Genomic DNA, 24,445 nt, shown 5'->3' on the forward strand with positions numbered 1-24,445 from the left:
GTGTTAGAACTCTTTCCTAAGATAAAGGTGCTAACGCCAACACATCGTTTGGAAAGAGAACTCTGCGAAATGGGCCACGACGCGCAAACTTACCACAGCTTCTTTCGCTGGAATGGCCAAAAGTGGGTGCCGGAAGCCATCCACGACATACCTCCCGTGATACTTTGGGATGAAATCTGTACCGTGCCCTTAGAAATCCTGCAGGAGTTCGTAGGCTTCCTCCGTGGAAAATGCCAAGTCGTATTTGCCGGGGATCCATGTCAACCACCTCCTATAGCCGGAGAAATGCCCCATGAATGGTTAAAAGAAATGGTAGACTATCATGAAGAAATTAACACAGACTACCGTAGCAAGGATCAAGTGAGGAAATTAAAGGCAGAATTAAGGGGCCTTAGCGACGCCGAACAATCTAAGGTGTTACGTAAGAGGGTACGAGCAAAGTCTTACGAAGACTTCCTGTATTCTTGGCATCCTGAGGATTTGGTGTTAAGCAGTAAGCGCGCAGCACAGTCGCGCATACAAAAAGATCTACTGAGAATACACCAGGAGCGGTTCCCTAGTCATTTGGTGCCCGTTTGTTATAAGCCGCGTGACACCCGCATGCAAAGAAAAGATGTCTTAGTACCCGGTACAGACATCCAACTGCAGAACGCAGTTACCCACGATAAAGCCTGGGTACCCACAGGAAAGGTGGAAAAAATAACCTCCCACCCGGATTGGCGCTTGGGGTATTGCATGACAGTCCACAGCGCGCAAGGACTTACCATAAAGGAAACCTTATGGATCATAGACCAGCGGCTGTGTTGGAGCAACCTTATCTACACCGCCGTAAGTCGTGTGGAGTATGCCAAACAGTTAAAAAGAGCCTGGGGTCCGCAACTGCGCTACGATAAGACGCCAGAGGACGTAGCCAAAGAAAACATTGCTAAGAAACTCCTTCGCTACAAGCGCCACGACGAAGAGAAGGGTCATGTCTTTGACTTATGTGTAGACGACATCTACGAGAAAGGTGCACGCTGCGCTAAGTGTAACATACCACTACTATGGAGGTTTGATCCGAATGACGATCAACAGTTCTCCGTGGATCGCATAAATAATAAACGCGGGCATTGCAGAGGCAACGTAAGACTGACATGCCTAGAGTGTAATCGGGCGCGTGGAGCAGCACTACTCTTAGTCTTTGGGAACTATGAGCAGCTCTTCCTTGACAAATCCGCGACTTGGGCCATTTAGGTAATACAACACAGGTTGCCCTTCCTTGGTGACGGACTTCAAAATCTCATACGTTTCCAGAGACCAGTTAGGATCCGTGGCTCTCTTACTGCCTCCTTCGAGTTCCCCCGGCTGATAGAGGTATCTGACCGCTATGTCGCGGGGTAGCTTTTTTTCCTTCAGTCCGACCGCCCTTGAACTTCTGACGTAGGACTTGTGTTCCACGTGTTTCTTATTTATGGCATCCTTGGGTTTCATTCCCGTAGCACTGGCCGCCTCGTTGTTCAAAGCCGCGACGACCTGGGGGAGCCTCTGAGTCCATTCCCTGTTGCGTTTGGAGGGATCTTCCAGCTCTTTCCAATACTGATACCCAAAGAGACACTCGGCCAGGGTCTTATTGAATCTTTCAACGATGCTCTGACCCCTGTGGTACTCAGCTTCGGCTCTCCTAATCTTGGTGCTGTGGTCTTTTAGGGTCTTAGTAACCACGCCCATAAACTCAGTCCCCGCATCCAATTGCAGCAGCTTAGGCCATTTCAAGACGCGCTTATAAATCCTACCTAGAGCTTCTGCGACTTCCCCAGAATCCTTGCTGGTTATGGGTTCGGCGTCCTTGTATCTGCTTGCGATATCAACTACGGTCAAAGCGTATCTATAGGTCTTTCTTCTCACCTTGTCGTGCGGTAAGAAAAGCCAATCCGCCTGATGAACTTCATTGGGGGCATTTACGGTAAAGCTAGGCCTAGGAATGTACTTAGGCACGGGAAGATAGACCTGCCAGAGGGTTTGTTTTCTTAGCCAGTTCTTAGCCGTTTCTTCTGATACCCTGGCCGCGGCTGCAAGTTTCTTGATGGCCGACGCTCCTCTCCAATAGCCTTCAGGTCCGTAGTAAATCCTTTTGAGTTTGTCCTCAGTTCGACCCATTAAATGAATTCCAGGACGAGATTGATCTTACGTCCGTTGAAATCTACCGTCTCTCCGTCCACTTTAATGGTGATGTTTATGCTTTCTACCAAATTAGACAAATCATAGCACAAAGAAATGGGAGTGTATTCTACTGGGTCAAATGGATTACCTTTGGGTAGAAACTTGGACATAAGAGAAGACTTTTCTCCATTGTTGTAACTATGAACCAAGTCGCCATAGACTTCGTAAGAGGATGCGACTTTCCATTTCACGGGTATGGCCGTGTCGGTAATTGTCTTGCCCGAGGCACATAATAAAGATCCCAATGGGTCAAACTTTCCAAAAGTTACTGAATAGTTTGGCATATTATGTTTGAGGTTCATTTCGTGCGGCAATCCTGTGGTGAGAGTATAACCGCGCTTGGCGAGCTCCTTAGCAAGGGTGATTGGCGTGTAATGTCCATCGGGCAGCATTTCACCTTGATATTTGCCAGGCGCCTTAAGTACGGTGACCAAGGCATTGACTAAATTATACTAAGAATTGTACAAAGAGCAACTAACCAGCCGAACCTTACAGGCTTTGATGGGGGGATTCAAATAAGTGGTAAAGTCATTCTTGTCGCTTTCCAAAAAGACGATCATTATATTAGATACGCCAAAGCTACGCCTCCGGCCAGCCCTGCGACTCCTACGAAGACCAACTCATTGTCTTTTTGTTTCTTAGAAGGTTGGTAGTAATTCTTAAACTGAGGCCTTTTTAGCCTCGTCGATGCCGCGGGGTGCGCCTGCGCATAAAGCTTAAAGGCGTAGTCTGTATTTTCGAAGTTCTTATCCGCCTGCATCTTGTCTTTGTAATTCTTGTCCAACCAATCCCTGTAAGCTTGTCTTTTTTCATTCCAAGCCGCCACGTCCCTTTGATATTTCTCCAGCGCCAAGTCGTGTCTCTTTCTCTCAGCGGCTAATTCTCCGCTGCGATCACCTCTGACTAATCTATCCAAATACTGACCACCATAATTAGCTCCAGTGAATGCTAAAGCTGCAATAACTCCGCCTGCAAGCAAGGTAGCCATTTATATGTTAGGCAGGTACTTTTCCTTTCGTAGGTAATCCTTTACCATGATAGCCCCGCCAACGGCAGCGGTCATCTTAGCAAAATTAGCGAAGCTCTTGCTTGGGTCTTCAGTAAAGTCTTCTTTGAGCACTTTCTTACCTACCCAACCAATATCCGCAACAATAGAAGTAATGATAGCTGCTTACTTCAACAGTTTTCAATAACGCGGTTGACATTATATTACAGAGCGAGAAGGTTATTACTCCATCACGGGTATTTTGCTTCTAGGCTCCTGCGTCACATGCACGGGTTCTAATTCTACCTTTGGCTTTGCTGCCTTCCATTGTAAGTAAAGGCTACCTGCTGCTATGATGACTCCCAACGCGCCGATGACGTACCCAGGATTAATAAAGGATTCCTCTTCTTTCTCTTCTACCGTTTCCTCCTTCTTTGCTTTGTTCTTTTTATTCGTCTCCGCGAGCTTCTTTCCGGCACTGACTCTGCCTGGAGATTTAGCCTTGGTAATCTTTTGCTCGGGTTCCTCCACCTTTGATTCACTCATTTATATCTAAGGACTTGATAAGTAACTTAATAGGACTTGACAAGTAACTTAATAGGACTTGACAAGTAACTTAAGGACGACTTGAGTAAGTACTTGAGGACGACTTGAGTAAGTACTTGAGGCGACCTGGGTAATTCCTGAGGACGACTTGACTAAGTACTTGAGGCGACTTGATCAGGTACCTCAGCAAGTGCCGCCTGGAAGACCTTTTCAACGTCCCTGTCCTTCTTAAAGTCCTTCTAAGACGTCGTAAGTTCCTTCAAGTCGACATGCTGAGCTACGTGAAGTGCCGCAGAGGCGACTGCCATTAACTTACCGCACTTCAAAGACAACCACCCGCAGGTTATCTTAAGTTCTTGGGCGATGACATAGTCCTCGCTAATGTCCTTCCGCAGTTGCTCCACGTCGTCTATGGGCAGCGCAAGTCCAAATAATTTAGTCGCGAACTTAATGGCTGAGTCTGCTATGGCGTACGTGGTCTTACTTGCAAGGGCAGCCTCATACCTCTTATGGAATTTCTTGACTTCCTCTTCCGACAACTTATTAACCTGCTCATGGGTAAGTTCCTTGCCTATCATTTCTTTGCACTTCCCAGATGACACAAGGATGTTAAGTTGTTCCTTAAGGTTACTTTCGTCTAACTGTGTGGGGACTTCATCTATCAGCTGCCCGATCTCCATATATATCTACGCTCGAAGCTCGCGCAGCGAGATTTGGACATCATACGGAAACCTCAAAGAGAAGATCATCTTGGAATGTTGGTGCGTCTTCAAATGCCGCATGTATTCATGCAAATGTTCCTTGGATATCTTCCCGCCGTAGTCGCTTAAGATGGTTTCCAGATCAGACTTGCTCGGAGTATAAAATACGACCAGGGAGCCTATGTTTTCCCTAAAGGGCTTAGAGACGCTGGTAAGCTGCTGGGAGAGCAACCAAACGCTAATACTGTCATGCCTGCCGCTAAAGGCGAGTTTGACAAGCTCTGACGTGCGTCTTTTTACGTCGTCCCCACAGGCAATGTCGTCCAATATGAGGAGTGTCTGAGTATCTTTAGGGAATTGTTTGTGCCAAAACTTAAGATGACCAAATAACTCGTTAGGGTCCAAAATATCTACAAAGAAGTCGTCATCTTTTACTCCTATGCCCGTCCAGGTGCGGTTATTCACGTAGGTGGGACAAAGCAGCACGATATAGTCGAAACGGTATCTAAAGGGTCCTAATAACTGCTCTACCACGAATTGGGTCTTTCCGCAGCCGGTAGGGCCTACGATCAGAGCGTTACAAGGCATGTGATCTGGGTTCATATATAATGGAGCTCGTGGACGCAGTCAGAGCGATGGTTAACAAACTCGAAGATAGGTCCGACACGATAGAGATGCAAAGGGAGGAGATAGAACGGCTGAATGAACGCGTAAAGGAGTTATATGAGGAAATGTGCGGTCTGAAGCGCGCAGAGCGGTTTGGCGCGCTGATAACTATGGCAGGTTGGGCTAAGGACACCGTAAAGGATTTCATGAGATATCCCATGTAGAATGTTAAGATGTGGTTAAGACTTTGTTAAGTTGGGTCCAAGACTCCCCTAAGAAATGCCTCATAATGTTAAGATGTGGTTAAAATATTGTTAAGGTTACCACCAAACTCCTCCAAAAGATGCCCCAGAATGTTAAGATGTGGTTAAAATATTGTCCTTCGATAACGTATCGGACGCGATCCGGCGCCCACAGGCTGTACGTGACACCCTCATGCGCCAATAACAACCGTAGCCTGTCTTCAAAGGCTACATAGTTTTTTATTTCGTAGGTAACACCCTCCTTTAAGTCTCGCCAGTGTATCTGCCTCACAGCATTAAACGCCATATATTCTATGAAATATCTTTAAGTGCGTCTTTAAAGTGTCTGCGTTCCTAAAGCGCTTGCAACACCACCTACAAGGCAGGCGAATTCCTCGCGCATACTCCGTGATGCTCCTGCAGATGTCGTCGTAGTCGTTGCTTATCAGCACCTTAAATCCATTTTCCTCGTAGCCGTCTAAGAGGCGGCGCTGATCCTCAGACAATACCCCGTTGCCTTTCGGAGTCTTCAGCTCGATGCAGAATCCACGGTACCGCCTGTGAGCATTAAGAATGAGCAGATCAGGTTGACCGCGTTGGTACCCTTTCTGCCAGCACTTTATGCGTTTACCGTCGCTGTCCTGCAGTTCGCCTAGGCCGGGCGTTACGAGCACCTTGGGGTAATATTTACGGATGTAGTCTACCACCTTTTTATGCAGGTCGAATTCATTCTCTATTTTGAAGACCAACTTGTTAGGACTGTCAAAACGCCGCTCTATTGCGTATCGACCGTCCTTACGCAGCGCGGGTAGGACTTCCTCAAAGACCCAATCGCGGAACTCTACTGCCCGAGGCAGTTTGGAGCTGAATATCAGTTCATACAACCCAGGCTCGGTTACGTACAAGGAATGTGGCTGTGCATTAGAGGGGCACTGTTTCGATGCTTCCTTTAGCTCATCCAACCTTTTCTGGTATTTTTCAGACACGTGGTCTCTGATTGCGTTTCTTGGGCGCTCATATCCCAACGCGGCAGCCACTTCCTTTGCCTTAAAGTACAAAGTTTCGCCTCGCACTATGCATTGAAGTTTGGTGTCGTCGTTTTCAAAGACGCGTAACATGGTATATCAGGAAGATATTTTATCTTTCAGTCATCCTAGTACGCGACGCCATCTAGTTGGTTCATTACGACGCTCAACTGCGCGTCAGACACGACGAAGACGTAGCAGTTTATCTTATCGCCGTCGCCCGCAGCGGCATTCTTTGTGCGCTTGATCTCCAAAGTGATGCCGTCCTGGGTGTTGACCAACCGCAAACCCTGACCATGCATAGATTCATCGTTGGTGGTGCGCATGTCGATCCATAACGCATACTTATCCTTAAAGAATTCCTCAGGCCTAATTTGGTCGCCAAACTTACGCATTGCCTCCCTGTAAATGTCTGCGGGCTTTATTCCCTGGGAGTAAACCTTGTTTGGGACCCCGTTAATATTTACCCCCACGTTAGTAATGTTGGGGTTGTGAAAGGCTTCGGAGTTGCGCTTACCAGCCTCGTAGGGTTTGGCGAACACCAACATCAGCCCCGTGAGACTTCTTCGGGGGAGGTTAATGCTTTGGTTGATAACCTCATCCGTCTTATCCCAGAAGCTTAACGTCTTATACATCACTACGTGGTCGTAAAGGAATGCCTTGCCGGAGCTGTATTCCATGCCGGCGCTACGGGCCAGCTCTTCACTGTATACCGTCTCATACTGCAGCTCTAAGTTGGTAACAGAATAAGGATCAACAGCCCCGCTAATTGCGCTGTCCATGCCTCCAATGACGTTCGCAGTGTCCGCCAAGGTTACTTCAAACTGTAACTCGGATACCTGTCTGGGGTAGTACACGCCATGACTCGTAATTACTTCGAAATCCAAGGGGATAACGTACTTGCTACCATAGGCGGTCTTTACCCTTGTTGCGTCTGCTACTGCAGTTGCTCCGCTGGGGTCCGTAGGCGCCGGGTTGGTTTCACTGCGAAGCTTACGAAGAATAACGCTTCCAATTCCCTGCTCTATCTTTTGTGCACGGTCGAAGGCTGTTAGCCACAGATCCTTATACGTGGTGTACAAATCGTACCTGTTCAAGTCCAAGAGGGATTCCCCGGCGAACTTGATTCTCATCTTAGAGACGAGGTTCCTGCCCACGTTATTGACGGTATAGGGCTTGTCCTTGGTGCTGGGCTGCACCGCTAGGTCAAACCTTAACGCCAAGGTGCCGGGTACTAAGACTAGGTTATCCGTTAGGCGGGGCACGCCTACGTACAAGGTTTCTCCTGGTTTTGCGCTGCTGGGGGTAAAGGTAACCCGGTGAAAGGTGCGTTCTGCTTTCAGCCCGCCAACCTGCTTAGGTAATACGTTGGGGTTTAACTTTGAGCTTATCATATATAATGGAAGAAATGGACTTTGACCCCACCACCGAAGAAGGTCAAGTCGATATTAACGACGAAGAATACGAGACCCTGCTTCCCGATGACAACGTAGACTCCCGAGGTCTCTTCGATAAGCTAAGACGCAAATATGGCAGCAGGGCCCGCGATGCTCTGCGCTCTTTAAGAGATAAATTCAAATCTAAGAATCCCCACGAACCCATCCCGGAGTATCTACAAATGGAAGACTTGGACGCAAGAACTGGAATGTTAAGAGAAGTCATCGACAACGTAAAGCAGCGATATCGTAACGCAAATCTGGCGCTCTTAGAGTTCGGAGTAGGAGATAAAGGCCAAATCCAAGTTCGATACGCAGGTAGAGAAAAATGGTACAACTTTTATCAAAGAAAGGACTCTACCTTGCTTAACAACGGTCTTTCAAAAGAAATAACGGCAGCATTGGGAACTCCTAACCTAACGCTATTGTCTACCTTGAGTAAAAAGGAAACTAGGAGGCTCCAAGAAGAATTCCTTAAAAGCGTCAAAATGCCAAGCACTAAAGCAAGCCTTGAATCTATAAATGCATTACTTAATAAGCAACAAGAAAAACTCCAACGATTAGAAACCACTGAAGAGGAAAAGATTAAAGAACTCAAAAAACTTCCGCCAAATAGTGACGCGACTGGAGGCTTGGTGAGTTACTTACGAAACGCAAAAGCCGAAAAGGAAGCACTTCAAAAGGAAATACAGGAAAATAAGGTAACCATCAACGACCTTACGCGACAACTCGACGAAGCAACCAAGGAAGGGGGTGATATCGATAGTCAATTCGAAGCCGTCCAGGAGGAAAACCAAGCATTGCAGGGGCGCATAGAAGAATTGGAAGACGAATTCATGAAACAAGGTAGGCTAACTACTGAAAGTCATGCCGTCGAAATTGCAGACTTTAAAGCTAGGCTCTCTAAGCTGCTAGAAGAAAAAAGCGCCGCAAGAAATCAGCTAAGGGTTGCTTTGAATGAATCGGCGGGAAAAGACGCAGAACTACAGCGCTTGGGAAAAGAATTAATGGAGTCTGTTGACAGAGAAAGGCAAGTAATGGCAGAGGAAGCAGTGGCGGAGGAACGAATACGACAACTTCAACAGGCCGTCGAAGACTTGGAGGGGCAAATAGAGCGGCAGCAGGAAATAAGTGAGGACCAAAACCGCTCTGAAGAGGAAAGGGAAGCGGCTCAAAGGGAATTAGAGGCTCTTCAGGAAAGACTGGTGGAATTGCGTACGCAAAGAGAAGGCTTGGAGAGGGAGTTGGGGCTTACCACCAAGGAAAAGATAAAAAAGCTCCTGGTGAAGTATGGTATTCCGCTGGCATTTGCGGTCGCTATTTCGAGCGTAGTAGGAGTAATCCTATCCGCGCTTAAGGCTACGGGCGCAGGCGTAAAGAAATTAGGCAATGGGCTGACGGACTTGGGAAAAGAGATGGCAGCCGGCTTGCCTGGGTTGCTTGGTAGCGTTCTTGGCCTGGTGCTTAGGACCGGCGGAGAACTGTTAAAGTTTGTAGGGAATAACATCTGGATCTTGGTCGTAGCTATTGGGGTGGTCCTCCTGAAGAAGATGAAGGGTTGATCTTATCCTTGTGTATTACTGGTGGCTTATCGTCGTCAGGCATCCGAGGCGTTCTCGACTGGGGATAAGTAAAGATAGTATTCACGCCGCCTTGATAATTCGGTACTAGCGGCAGCACACTCATGGTGCTAATGGGCTTATGATTCCAAATAGCATACGCCACGGCACCAGATCTCGAATAGGCGGTATTTATTCCAACGAAGCCTGGATACTGGGAGGGATCCGAGGGGTCAGCATCATATGAAAAGTCACCGACGTTAGGTTCTCCGCACTTGCGGGCGTGGGCTCAAACGTGAAATGAGCCGGAGCCCTGTTATTCGTCTTTTTCCTGTAAGGCAATAATAGGGTGTTGGTTTCGTCGATGATCCTAAACCCGGCATTGCAGTTATTCCACCCGCTAATGGTAATGGTGCACATAATCAATCCCAAACCCCCGACCTTCACCCACAACCCAGTGTCGCGCCAACTGTCACCCTTTCCATACCCCCCATCCTCCAAATAATGAAGAAACCAGTCCTCTTTTGCGTGTGGGTTATTCATATATTTCAAGGATCAAAGATCCTCCTAAAGTCTCACCACCGTAAGAATGCTGATGGTCGCGTGGCTATAGTCTGTATCTCTTTGATTTTCTATGCTATTTACCGTAACCTTTCCGGTATCGTCTACGCGTATTTGCAGCTTTACCTTCCCGTGGCAGTCGGCAACTAGGTGAAAAGTCCAAAAGGAAAGATTCTCAGAGCTATTCGTTGGCGGCTCTACGGAGAAATGCGTAGGCTCCCTGTTGTTTGTCTTATTTCTCATAGGCTGCAGTATGCCATTGTCATCCAGGAACCTGAAGCCCACGTTGGCGTGACTACTCGTGCCAATGCAAATACTACAAAGGATTAGCTTCTTTCCTGAGTATTTCAAATCCACGGACATTCCTGTGACATCGACCCAAGATGCCTGGTTGTATTTTTTCCCGCCTGTGTAAGTCGTATAGACACAATCTGCTCCAGCTACGTAGGGGTTGTTCATCGCCATATATAATAACTCAGACCAGTGCTTGCAGCTGTTAAGCCGACCTTTAGTAAGTTATGGTCATATTCCTCAGGTATCGTAGGCAAAACCTTCTTCGATGGTTTCTTAACTACGGGTAGCTTCGTTTCGTGTGACTTTTTTGGCTCCTCTACGAAGTGAGGAATGCCCTTGGTAGTATCAGAGTTCACGTCATTCACCCCAAACTTCATATCCTTAGTAGCTCGCTGCAGCTTGTTGTTATAACCCACGACGGAATTGGCGTTAATAACCAAATTACTTGGCATTAACCAACAACCAGGACTCAAGGCATAATCTAGCCGCACTTTAGATTGCTGCACCGCAAGTTGATACCTTTGAACTGACTTAGAGATCTCGTTCTCGATAACAGCGCTTTCGAAGTAGACAAGGAATACTTGTTGCGTTTCCTGTGACGCACCACTGGCATCTACGATGGGGCTGCGAGTGCTAACCTGGGCCCCTAGAATGCAGTAGACAAAGGCTCCGATGCTTCGATTAATCCTTGCTAGGTTTTTCAGTCCAATGCCCTTTGCGGCAAAGAAAGGCGCCCAAGGATACTTCTCTTTGCTCTGAATGAAGTAGATTAGATTTCCCTTCGTTCCGCTTCCTCCAAAGTCTGAAAATTCGTAAGAGCTAGGATATCCCATGCCCGGCGTTTCTATGCTGGCACCAACATACGAAGCATAGGTGTAAGTCTCTCCTAAACCATGGGCGGCACCCTCTTTGTTGCGAAAATCAGGGTTGGTAAGCTTAAACTCATTCCTTAGTCGCTCCCATGCGACTTTGTCATATTTGTTATCCTTTGGGTTAAAGACAGTGTCACCAGGAAGCGGCGCTCCTAACTCAAACAATATCCTACGAATAGTAAAAGCAACGTGGAATCTTAGGAAAGGAATATGGAACATATCCGCGGCTATGCCACATCCTTTAGTAGCAGCCCAGACAGCAAAGTTTAACTGCTGCGGCCAATACCGCATGTTGGGACCTGATAACCATTCTCTGGATTCTTTCCCTGAGTCATGTTTCATGGCAGTTTCTCTAAAGATGTCTCTGACCTTTGTCTTGAAAGTCGCAGGACCCACGGGGATTTCTAAGGAGGTAACCATCTTAGCAAAGTCATCCGCTCCACCTTTGTTGTCGTTGTTACAGCCCAATACGTTACGAAAGGAGGACGAGTGGTACGAAGCCCCAAGAGACTAGGATATTAGTACCCTCCCCGGGTGGGGAATAAATTGTAACCCCTTAAGGAATCGAATTTCGTGCTGACATGTTTGTAATGAAGTCAACGTCTCAAGTAAAGTTGTTGAGTTGTAAAAGGCGTTTTCTGTCGTCAGTTCCACAACATTTGGTCCTTCGAGCCGGATTTTGCATCGTAAAACTAAAAGGAAGTAATTTGTAAAGCGATTGAAAGCTGTGGGTTGACTAAAGTTCGAAATTCCAAGGTCAACATTCATCAGTCGTCACACGTGTTCGCCGCCATGATGGCCGATCAAGAAGAAGATTATTTTAGTCGCATGTCTGTTGAAAAACTCCGTGCCATTTTGCAATCAGAGGGTTTGTCGACGAGTGGAAAGAAGAAAACTTTAATCCAAAGGTTAGAAACACATGAATTTTCTCTGAAATCGTATCAACACAAAACACTCGACATTAATGATGCAGACTCTTTGCCGACACATAAAGAAAATAAACAAAACGCCGCTCTAACGAAAGTTGAGCCACATTTAGAAGAAATCGAGCAACTTAAACGTAAATTGAAGATATTGCAAGGAGATGTCGAATCTCTAACCCTTGCTGTCACCGAATTAAGTAAAAGTTCAACAAATAAGATCAAAATGCAAATGAGATTGCAAAGATTGAATGAGTGTCGTATTTCATGTCTCGATTTAAGAGAGCAGTTCGTATCCCTCACTGCTGAAGATGATGTTGAACTTCGTAATTGCAACGAAATTTTGAATGCAATAGACAGAGCTATCGATATCGCTCAAGAGTATATCGAAACAGCAATTTGTAAATCAGCTGAAAGTGTATCGTCTAAAGAAACCCCCCAAAACCTAAAATTACCCAAATTAGAATTACCTACGTACGGTGGTGATTTGTTGAAATTCCAGAACTTCTGGGATCAGTTTGAAGCCGCTGTACATAACAACGACGACTTACCGGACATACAGAAATTCACTTATCTACGCTCAGTACTGAAAGCTAATGCATTGCAAACCGTTGATGGATTCGAAGTCACTGGAGCGAATTATGTGCCCGCAGTAGAAGCATTAAAGCACAGGTATGGTAGAAAACGAATTGTAATTTCATCGCTTATAAAGTCAGTTATCAACTTGGAATCAACGACGAGTATGTCTGCACGCGCCTTACGTGACCTGCATGACACATTAAAGAACAGGACTAGGGCCCTAGAGGCTCTAGGTGAACAACCAATGGCACATGCTTGTATCTTGTTACCAATGTTTGAGTGTAAACTTCCGCATCAGCTTCTAGAAAAATGGGAGTTAGAGCTCGCAGACATTAAAGATGAAGAGATTGATCTCGAATTATTCTTCAAGTTCCTAAACCGACAACTTGTCTCAAAGGAAGCTGGTGAAAGAAACCAGCAAGCAACTTCTACTTCAGGTATCCACGGTCAAGGTAAAGTTAAAGCTGAACGAAAACCTGCTGCAAACGTCAAACAAGACAGATTAACCACAGCATCTACCCTGTTTAGTGACGCAACCAGTGTAACACCTTGCTGCGTATTCTGCAAATCTAATCATGAGTCAGGGGACTGTCCAGAGTTTAAGAAAAAATCGGTCGAGGAAAGATGGAAGCTAGTCAAGTCAAGCAAGCTGTGCTATAACTGTTTGAAGCCTTCTCATGCTAAACATTTCTCCAAGGTGTGTCGTCAGCCTAAATGTTCTGTAGCTGATTGTGGTCGACGTCATCATAACTTACTTCACGAGCAACGTACTTCAACACAGACACCTACAGGTGCTACATTAAATGGATTTGCCACAACTGACTTCAAGAAGCCAACAGAAACTTTGTTACCTACAGCGATTGCCAAGTTGTATGCAAATGATCAAAGTTTAGTAGCACGTGTACTCCTAGATTCTGGAAGTCAGCGATCTTACGTTCGTAAGACCATTGCAGAAGCAGTCGGCCTTAAAGGTCCAACAGAGTCAGTAAGTGTCACAACGTTGGGTGGTGAGACAAGTGAAGCAAAGAGACTACAACGAGTAAAGTTTTCTCTCTCTGCGGTCAACGGAAATTCGTCGGAAGCTGTTACGATGGAGGCTCTTACGATCCCAAAGATCTGCAATCCACTGGGTCCTGTAAACTTGAATCTTCATGAGAACGTTCATCTGAAAAACTTGAACTTTGCAGATTCTTATCCACGTGATTCTGTGGAGATAGATGTGCTGATTGGTGCCGACTTTTACTATAGCTTTGTAACTGGAAATTGTGAAAGAGGAAATTCACTAAACTCGCCAACAGCTGTGGAGTCAGTTTTCGGTTGGGTGCTTACAGGCCCAATAGAGGGGACAAGCAAAAATACTACTTCTATGATAGCAGTCTTAGAGAACACTGAAATTACTCAGACTTTGAAAAGATTCTGGGAACTGGAAGCAATTGGAATTTCTAAGGAGGAGAGTGCCGTTCGTTCCAAGGAAGAAGAATGTGCAGTTGAAGACTTTAATCGCGAATTAAAGTTTGATGGATCCAACTACGAAGTGCGGCTACCATGGAAACCGAGCCATGCAAATCTGACTGACAACTACAAACAAGCTCTGCAGCGATTGGAAGGAGTTGAAAGAAGACTGAAACGTGACCCAGTAAAGGCAAAGGCTTACATTGATGCGATCGACCAATATACGGAGAAAGGATTCGCAGAGGAAGTTCCCGTCGAAGAGAAACAGTCCACGAACGTTAGATACTTACCGCATCACGCTGTATTTCGTAATGATAAAACAACAACCAAATGTAGAATCGTGTTCGACGCCTCGGCGAAGGACGAACAAGGCGTATCTCTGAACGACTGTATACTTCCTGGTCCTGCCTTACAACCAAATCTAGCATCAGTTCTTACCCGCTTTCGTACTCACAAGATTGGTCTGCTCGCAGATGTAGAAAAGATGTTCCTGCAGATCAAACTTGCAAAACCAGATCAAGACGTGCATCGTTACTTGTGGAGAGAGCTTAACTCCGATGAATTACCACGTGTCTATAGAATGAATAGACTTACGTTCGGCGTGAACTGTAGTCCGTTCCTTGCTATCGCAACAATTCATGCGCACGTTACGGGCTATCTCGAAACTGTTCCAAGAGCTGCCAAGGAACTTTTAGAAAACATGTACGTAGATGATTGCTTGACAGGTGCAGAAACAGATGATGCTGCACTAACATTGACTCAAGAACTAACTGAAATCATGAAGAGTGGTGGTTTTAATCTCACAAAGTGGGCAAGCAATTCTCAACAAGTGATGGACAACATTCAGCCTGAACACAGAGCACCGTTGCCAATGGTAGACCTTGCATCAGAAGAGTCCCTCAAAGCACTTGGCGTGTCATGGGACTTAAAGTCAGATTGCTTCAGATTCATTCCCCCAAAGGAAGTGGCCACATCTCGCACCCCCGCTACGAAAAGAACTTTGCTTAGCCATGCTTCAAGGATTTTCGATCCTCTTGGATTGATATCACCGTTCACAGTGAGAGTTAAGATCCTCTTCCAGGAACTGTGGAGAAAAGGATTAGAATGGGATGAATCTCTAGACTCAGACACTGAAAGCCAGTGGTCCTCATGGAAAACCGAGCTACAGCAAGTTACGAACATCGCCATACCTCGATGTTTCGGCGAAGGCCTTAACTCGAGATCAACTGTCGAATTGCATGGATTTGGGGATGCTTCCCCAAAGGCATATGGAGCTGCTGTGTACATGGTAGTAAAGGATGAGTCTGAGCAGGCAACAGCACATCTTGTTATGTCAAGGACAAGAGTCGCACCTATTAAAACAGTTTCACTACCAAGACTCGAACTCTTAGCTGCAGTAGTTAACGCTAGACTGTTGAAGTTTGTTGTAGAATCACTTGATGTGAAGACCAACCGTGTTGTATGTTGGACTGATAGCATGGTAACACTACATTGGATAAGAGGACCGAGTTCTAGCTGGAAGCCTTTCGTTGCCAATCGTGTCTTAGAGATACAGTCAACATGGGACCCCGAGAACTGGAAGTACTGTCCCAGTAAGGAGAACCCGGCAGACTTGTTGACACGTGGTTTATCGTGCGGCGACCTTGAATCTAGTGAACTGTGGTGGAACGGGCCCAAGTGGTTAACCTCGCCTGTAGAGGAGCATCCAGCTCAGAGTTTTTCCAAAGAGGAACCCGATGACTGCAAGAAAGAGAGAAAAGCGACACATTCGTGTACATCTGTCCTAACAAAACCTGTACTGATAGTGGATCCAAACCTTTATAGTACGTGGTTGAAGTTGATTCGTGTTACAGCCTACGTTCTTAAGGCTGTAAGATTGTTCAAAGCAAAAACTGTTTCTACTGTGACTGAACTGTCTAGCGAGGAGTTGAAACAAGCAGAGATGTATTGCTATAGAACTGTTCAAAGGGAAGTGTATTCAGAAGACTACAAGACACTGAAAGAAGGCAAACAGCTGACAAGTAGCAGCCGTCTCCTTCGACTTGACCCATACTACGACGAAAAGAATCAAGTCTTACGAGTAGGAGGACGACTGCAGTTTGCGGACCTTCCTGAAGAGAACAAGCATCAGATTATCTTACCTCATGGACATATCGTTGTACAAAGACTAGTAAGAGATTTACACGTCCAGCTGTTGCATGCTGGGCCCGAGACTGTTCTGTCGACTTTACGAAACAAAGTTTGGATCACTCAAGGGAGAAGAGAGGTGAAAGGTATCATTAGAAAGTGTGTTGCTTGTCAGAAACTTAGAGTGGGACCTTGTGGACAGAAGATGGGGCCACTACCCAAAGAGAGAGTTCAATGCTCGCCCTCGTTCACAAATGTCGGCATTGACTTCGCAGGCCCATTGTATGTGAAGGAAGGTACAAGCACCAAGAAAGCCTACGTGTGCGTGTTTACATGTGCGTCTTCGCGTATGGTCCATTTGGAATTGACGAACAGTCTCACAACAGACGATTTTTTACAAGCGCTGAGCCGTATGACAAGCCGACGAGGTTTATGCAGTACGATATGGTCGGATAATGCAAAGACATTTAAGGCTGCAAGCAAGGAGATCCAAAAGTTCTATGGTAATCCTGCAAGGAAGAGTAACGCTACGTGGAGCAAGCTCGACCAAGACCGTATTCAGTCAGAATTGTCGTCCAAAGGAATAACATGGAAATATATCACTGAACGTTCGCCATGGAGAGGTGGTTGGTGGGAAAGGATGTGCAGAGCTGTTAAGGAGCCACTTCGCAAGGTTTTGGGTAAAGCACTTCTTAGCTTCAGTGAACTTAACACCCTGCTTATAAAAGTAGAGGCAGTTATCAATTCCAGGCCATTGACAGCAGTAAGTGATGACCATAGAGATCTATCGCCAATCACTCCCGCTCATCTAACCATTGGAAGAGCACTTGAAAGTTTGCCAAGCCCTACGAAAGACGACCTCGAGAGTTCAACAAAAGGAACAGTCACAAGATATTTGTACTTACAGAGATTGCTTAATCATTACTGGAAGCGTTGGGAGAAGGAGTATCTGCATAATTTAACGACAAGAGTCAAGTGGAAGACTACAGAGCCCCCCGTGCAAGTGGGAGACATAGTGCTAGTCTCTGAAGATAACGTTAGTCGTCTAAAGTGGCCATTAGGAAGAGTGGAAAAAGTACATCCCGGACGAGATGGTCTCGTTAGAACTGCGACAGTGCGAACAGAGAAGAACATTATACACAGACCAGTACAGCGTTTACACAAGCTAGAAGTTGAATCAAGTCTTCAACAGGAGTACAAGGAAAGGGACTTTTCTCCGAATGGTGGGGAAACGGCTTGTGAACAATCTCGTAATTCAAGTGAGAGTGAATCTGATATTGTCCCCCAGAGTGGACAAGGTGGGGAAGATGTTACAGCCCAATACGTTACGAAAGGAGGACGAGTGGTACGAAGCCCCAAGAGACTAGGATATTAGTACCCTCCCCGGGTGGGGAATAAATTGTAACCCCTTAAGGAATCGAATTTCGTGCTGACATGTTTGTAATGAAGTCAACGTCTCAAGTAAAGTTGTTGAGTTGTAAAAGGCGTTTTCTGTCGTCAGTTCCACAACAGTCGTAAAATGGGTAATCCTCTGTGGTCAGTAATAGATTCTTTGGGAAATTAGGTTGCCTTTCTTTATGCTCGGGTTTTGGTTGTAAAATCTTAGGATGCTTTGGCTCCAAGTCCGCATTGCTGTACATCCTGGAGCCGTTGAAGTAAATACCATCTGGCCTTCTTTCGAACTTACTAGGGTCTGCATGCGGAAACATCTTCCTAAAGGCCCTCCAGTTGGCATAATCCCTGTTGTCATGATGTGGCTGCTCCTCAATATCATTCCCAAAAGCGTCGTACATTAGTATATATAATGGATATTATACCATCAGCACCTCCACTTTATCCTGAACTTCCTAAGGATGCTGAAACCTTTCGTCTGAATAAAGCGAACTTAGTACTGGCTTACTTGGAAGGGCAGGCAAAACACTATGAAAAAGTTAGGAAGAAATACGTCAGAGCACGGAGTACGCTACATAAGATTGCGATAACTTCAGGATCCATATCTGTTGTGTTAACGGGCTCCGGCGTTGCTACTTCGCTTACTGGGCCGGGAATAATCGTTGGAGTTCCTTTGGCCGGCGTTGGGGCAGCCTGTGGTAATATTTCGGCTGTTGCTACGGGCATTATGAAACAGTTGTCAAGCAAAATATCAAAACACGACACGACAATAGCTCTGTCAAGGGCTAAAGCAAATACGATCACTGACCTTGTCTCAAAGGCTTTGCGTGACAGAAAGATAGACGACGTAGAATTCTCGCTCATTCTAGCCGAAGAGGAAAAGTACGAGAAATTAAAGTCGGACATAAGGAACAAAAAACAGTCGTAAAAGATCTTTCCGAGGAATCTCGCAAAAAGATCTACCAGGAGGCAAAAGAAGAGCTTCAAAGAAAACTCGCTCAGTAAACATCTGCTTTGAAAAGAGCGTGACAGGATTTTATTTACATATTGAACGACAGTCTAGAAAATATGCAAATTAGAGTGTAAGACATAAATATAATAATTTTCACATACGTAAGCGTCCTGTGTGTCTGGCGTTCGCTTGTGATCGTGGACTTTGGATCTGGGGAGGCCCAGAGTCCCGAGTTCAAGCCTCGCTGCAGACACATTTGGACCGGTTGCTGTGAGTGAAAAAAAAAGCCTCCCCCACTTACAGCAACCGTAAAAAAAAGATTAAAAATGCAATTCAAGAAAAATATATGTGTGTACTAGAGGGCCTCTGCCGCGGGATGAAATAAGCCTCGTAAGCCCAAAATGTAAAAAACCCCACTGGGGATAGCTTGGCGTTCTGCGCGATGCATTTCCCAGTGGGGTTTCTGGCAACGCCAGTTTTGCATTTTTATCTTCTTGGAATCCATCCTAACAGGGGGTGGTTGGGGTCTATTTCGTAAAATATTTCGTAAATTACGTCAGGGTAATAAGGAATATCCTTATCCAGCCGACAAAACATCCACTCGGCTTTTATCATATCAGAAACTTCAGGAATAGACTTACCGGTAATTTCAGACAAAAGATAGGGAATAGCTTTGTAATATTTCCCTAGTTTTAATTTTTTCAATGTCTTCCGTAGACTTTGTGGGGTTGGCTCTTCTAAATGGTCTATGATTTTCTTCTTTACTTCGTTATCTAAATATACCGGGTGTAAACCTTGGATATGACTCATCCAGTCCCTAAAGTATTTTATTCTTTTGTATGGGGTCTTCTTACGACCTCCATTGGCGTAATACTGCTCTCTGGTAGCATTTGGTACGGCATTACGAATATTCCTTACCACACTCGTAACACTGTGCTGACGTGTCATCTTCTATTCGCATTTTCTTACCACAACAAATATACTTATTTGGCTTAGTGGGTTTAAACTTGGGTTTCAAGCACTTTACACAGAAGTCATAAACAAACTCTTTACATTCGTGCATCGTATATGAGACAAATGTTTTAACCTTTGTTTACAACGCAAACACAGCAGCAGTTAAAAGAGTATATTTTTACCCATTGTTTCGGCAACCATTTTCGGCTACCTTTTCTACTCTCGTAAACACAGCAGCAGTAAGGGAATTATCGCGCCGCTCGGGTAATACCCGCTGCCGACGCATAGGGTTTGGCGCGGGTAATACCCGTGTCTCCCGGTACCCCCTCCGCGAGTCCCCCTTACTGCTGCTGTCTGGATTCAAATACTCCTTTAAGGAAACGTGTAACAGTAGGATGAGTACCAAAGGGAATACCATTGACAGGATTCAGAATACAAGAGAGAGCTGACCTTGCTGTATTTATACCGCTGTAACCAATGCCTTGTTCATATAACTCAACTAAAAAGTCTAATGCTTGGGCAATAGAGGGATTAACGAAGTCAATCTGTTTCCTATAACAATAGTGGTTCCACCTCTTGATATAGGAGTCATACTGTTTTTTGGTCCCTTTCCTCCAGGACTGCAGTATGATGTCTCCAGCTCTTTTAGAAATGCCCTGTGTTTCAAGGGATCTCCTGATAGTCTGCAGGCCATCAGTATCATTTTCTGGATAAGTGGATGTGTTATTTCTTTCTTTCCTGGCATTTGTAGAGTTTTTACTTGGTTTGGTAGAGTCCTTGGTACAGCTGTTAACATGTCTAACAGCTGAGAATACCATGGTTGGGTTGCACACATGGGGACTATTAGGATGCCTTCGGACTCCTCCATCTGTATCTTCTGCAGGCAACGAGATATTAAACTAAATGGAGGGAAAGCATAGAAAAAGGGGTTATTCCAACTTATTGAGAAAGCATCCACAAAAGTTTGCCTCTGGATCAGGTTTCCAAGACACAAAACAAGGAACTTGCTTGTTTAGTCTTGACGCAAATAAATCAATAGAAGGCTCTCCCCATATTTTGGTTATTTGTTGAAAAATGTTTGGGGACAGCATCCACTCCTTGTTATCATTAAATACTCTAGACTCTTTGTCTGCATGTATATTGTCTTTCCCTGGAATATGGGCACATGACAACCAAATTTGCCTTTCCATGCAAAACAGCCAAATGGCTTTTGTAACACCATTACAATCCATGGAGTGTGTCCCCCCCATTGCGTTAATATAGTTAACAGTAGTGGTATTATCAGAATAAATGCGAATATGTGTTGAGTGTAGATTACTACAAAAAGATTTCAAACCATAGAGTACAGCTGTTAACTCGAGGCAATTAATGTGTTTGTTTGACTCACTCTCATTCCACCTGCCTCCTGTTCTGTTAGAACCCATTACTGCACCCCACCCTAAGTTGGATGCATCAGTGTACATGATGTTGTTACACTCAGAATTAGGTATACAAATGGGGTAATCCACATTTCTTATGTTGTCACACCACCACTGTAGTTCTAGCTTACTTTCATCTGATAACTTTAAATGACACAGGTAATTTCCTTTGTTCTCCTTAAGGGCTTTAGTCTTATCAGATTCAAGGTTTCTATAAAAAAGAGGGCCATGCAAAACCCCAGGAAAACTAGATACCAACAGACCAATAACTTCTGCTAGCTCTTGAATAGTGATGTTCTCACTACTTAGCAATCTGAGGCACTTATTCTCAATGTTGATGATCTTTTCAGGGGTTAAACTCACTGTCATTGTCACAGAGTTAAGGGTAAATCCCAGAAATATCAAAACCTGTGTTGGTTCTAATACTGATTTAGTTGAGTGAACAATAAACCCTAACTTAGTAAATAAATCACATGTGTTAGCAATGTTAGCCTTGCAATCTTCTACTGTTTCCCCCTGTAGGTAGGAGTCATCAATATATCCTACACTCAAGTGCCCTTTTTGTCTAAGGGTTGCATAAATTGGTTTTAAGATCTTTGTAAACAATCTAGGGGCACAGGAAAGGCCATTGGGCAAACAGACAAATTGAAACAGCTTTCCATTCCAGTAGAATTTCAGATATTTTTGGTGTTCCACATGTATGGGCACTGAATAGTAGGCATCTCGCAAATCTACAGATGCCATATAGCAATTTTGTTTCATTAATATTACAGTTGATTGCAATGTGTCCATCTTAAAATGATGATATTCTACATGGTCATTCAGGTTTTTCAAATTGAGGATCAGCCTGTGGCTGCCATCCTTTTTTGGCCTTATAAAAATAGTAGAAATGTATTCTCCAGGGCAGTGGGTTGTTTCTGTTATCACACCCTTCTTTAGGAGCTTATTAATTTCTCCCTCAATAATTTTTTGTTCTCTAGGAGTAAAATTTATCTCCTTTGGTATGTATTCTTGCTCTGGGATTTCAGAGAATTCTATTTTATAGCCCTTAATGCTATCAAGGATGAACATATCTGAGGTTATGCACTGCCACTGGTCAGAAAACTGTTTCACTCGTCCCCCTATTCTGTCATTAGACACTTGTAATAGTGAACGATTTCTTACCTCAACATCAACAGTATTAACAAATGGAGGACCATCGGTCTTTATTTCGATTTGTCCTGTCTGAATCTCTTCTGGTTTTGGTTGTACGGCTGTCGCTCGCCGTTTCGCCAGCCTAAAAAAGACCTCCTATTTCGACCTCCACGTCCCCTCGAACCGTAGTTGTTGTAGTTTCTGGAGTCTCTGGAGTAATAACGTGGCCTCGTAGACGTAGAGGAGCCCGCAGTAGTGGTTGTAACTTTCTTACCAACACGATTCACTTCGGTCAGGTCTTTTACCTCCTTCGCTAAATCATCTCCAAATAGCTGGTCGGTTATATGGAGAGATGAATTAGCTGAACAGAGATGTTTATAATCATTGTGTAGGTCGGGCTTAATTTGTTCTCTTCGCCTCTGATTAAGCTCTATATTTGCATTGGCAACGAGAGCAAAGGCGTCAGTAGCTCGTTGGAGTAATTCGTTTCCCGAGGGAATCGAAGACAGCTTGGCGAGCAGTTTATCTATCATGGTTGTCAAGGCGCACATGCCTTTGAATAGAGACGTCTGCACTTTCTGCAATTTTACGTCTTGAGAGCGTACAGTTGGGCTCAAATTATCCTAGACTGCCTGATTTACTCTTACTTTGGCCACGTGTTGACAGTTAGCTGGGCGATAGTACTTGTTCATTTTTTCCTGGAGTTTTTCCTCCGTCAGCCCGTCTTTAATCAGAGAGTTTATTATGCTCGCGAGTTCAGTGTCCACATCAGGACCTGTTTCCTCTTTCTGAAGTTCTTGTTTGAGGCTATTAAGCACTTCACTCTTTTCCTCATTAGAGGCTGGTTTGTTTTTGGTGGATCTACCGATTAAATTACCCAAAGACGTATCAACGTCCATACTATTATCGTCGCTGACCTTTTCACAGCGCTTCTTCGCGGGGGGTTCCTCGTCCTCATTGTCTGTAATGTTTGGATCTTCTGGCTCCTCATTATCGTAGTGGACGACTTCTAGCTCTCCTCTCAGTGTCTGAAAAGCCTCCGAAATGGCATTAGCCATTTTCGTGGAAAGCTGAGCAAACCCTTCATGCATTACATCTGAGAGGAGCTGTTTTTCTGAGTTGTCAACCGGATTTGTATGGACACCAATTTTGGCGCCATTGTCCTTCTCCACTACCTGGACTTCGATATGCTCTTTAGCCGGGGAGTCCTCTTCGATTCTCTGCTTCCTTTTCTTCGTAGAAACTTCTTTGCTCCGCTTTTGGTCATTAGGGTCGATTTTTGTGCTGTTATCGGGCATTTTGAGAGGCAAATTATTCCCCCTCAAAAACTCCTAACTGATCGCTTGTGAAGGCGGCAATACACTGACGTCGCGCAGGCGCAATGCTATCTCACGTGAGCCCTCAGTGCGGTGACAGAATAGAATGTCACATGGCAGCCCTACCTCAAATGAAGAATGATGGAGGAGTCTGCTATTGCCGAAAGAGTACAGAAGAAGATACTATCACCAGTAGTATAGGGGATGGGGGTTCCAGCGCAACGACCACCGGAGGATTACCCGTCTAAAGTGAATTCCTCGATTCGTACCGCGATTATCCGCATCCCGTGTTTATGTAGTTAAATATGTTAGTCTATATATGGAGTGCGAAGATTGTAAAGAGTTCGCTTATGATTTCTGTGTAAAGTGCTTGAAACCCAAGTTTAAACCCACTAAACCAAATACGTATATTTGTTGTGGTAAGAAAATGCGAATAGAAGACGACAAGTCAGCACAGTGTTACGAGTGTGGTAAGAATATTCGTAATGCCGTACCAAATGCTACCAGAGAGCAATATTACGCCAATGGAGGTCGTAAGAAAACACCTTATAAGAGAATAAAATACTTTAGGGACTGGATGAGTCATATCCAAGGTTATCGACCGGTATATTTAGACAACGAAGTAAAGAAGAAAATCATAGACCATTTAGAAGAGCCAACCCCACAAAGTCTACGGAAGACATTGAAAAAATGAAAGCTAGGGAAATATTACAAAGCTATTCCATATCTTTTGTCTGAAATTACCGGTAAGTCTATTCCTGAGGTTTCTGATATGAGCAGAGCCGAGTGGATGTTTTGTTGGCTGGATAAGGATATTCCTTATTACCCTGACGTAATTTACGAAATATTTTACAAAATAGACCCCAACCACCCCCTGTTAGGATGGATTCCGAGAAAATAAAAATGCAAAACTGGCGTTTATTTTGCCAGAAACCCCACTGGGGAATGCATCGCGCAGAACACCAAGCTATCCCCAGTGGGGTTTTTTGCATTTTGGGCTTACGAGGCTTATTTCATCCCGCGCCAGAGGCCCTCTGGTACATACACATATATCTTTCTTACGACCCACCAGAGGGTGAACTCCGGACAGCGTCCCGAGACACCCCCTGACTTTTCCAACTTTTCCTCGCGAAACCCCCCATCGCGGGGTTGAATCGCACTTTCTACCCCTCCCC

General features: G+C 45.0%; 3 protein-coding genes and 1 pseudogene across 3 annotated transcripts; 1 reads left to right on the forward strand and 3 right to left on the reverse strand.

The window, feature by feature from the left end:
• Positions 1-11,821: 11,821 nt before the first annotated feature.
• On the forward strand, positions 11,822-17,587 carry LOC148908142 (uncharacterized). Its single transcript, XM_089035791.1, has one exon. It carries the CDS (start codon positions 11,822-11,824, stop codon positions 17,477-17,479), a length of 5,658 nt encoding a protein of 1,885 aa, XP_088891917.1. The 3' UTR covers positions 17,480-17,587.
• Positions 17,588-19,762: 2,175 nt separating this feature from the next.
• LOC148908143 (uncharacterized) lies at positions 19,763-22,116 on the reverse strand. The gene is made up of 2 exons (XM_089034749.1): positions 21,985-22,116; positions 19,763-20,301 (listed from the first exon to the last, which is right to left on the reverse strand). Exons 1-2 carry the CDS (start codon positions 22,017-22,019, stop codon positions 19,911-19,913), a joined length of 426 nt encoding a protein of 141 aa, XP_088890875.1. The 5' UTR covers positions 22,020-22,116; the 3' UTR covers positions 19,763-19,910.
• Positions 20,332-21,564, reverse strand: LOC116293799 (uncharacterized). Its single transcript, XM_031701283.2, has one exon. The coding sequence runs from the start codon at positions 21,562-21,564 to the stop codon at positions 20,332-20,334; it is 1,233 nt and encodes a 410-aa protein (XP_031557143.2).
• Positions 22,024-23,260, reverse strand: LOC148908144 (uncharacterized; annotated as a pseudogene).
• Positions 23,261-24,445: the final 1,185 nt, after the last annotated feature.

This window comes from Actinia tenebrosa, unplaced genomic scaffold, assembly GCF_029948245.1.
Source record: "Actinia tenebrosa isolate PJP-AT-01 unplaced genomic scaffold, QUT_ActTen_1.0 PGA_scaffold3__52_contigs__length_22856419, whole genome shotgun sequence".
NCBI lineage: Eukaryota > Metazoa > Cnidaria > Anthozoa > Actiniaria > Actiniidae > Actinia > Actinia tenebrosa.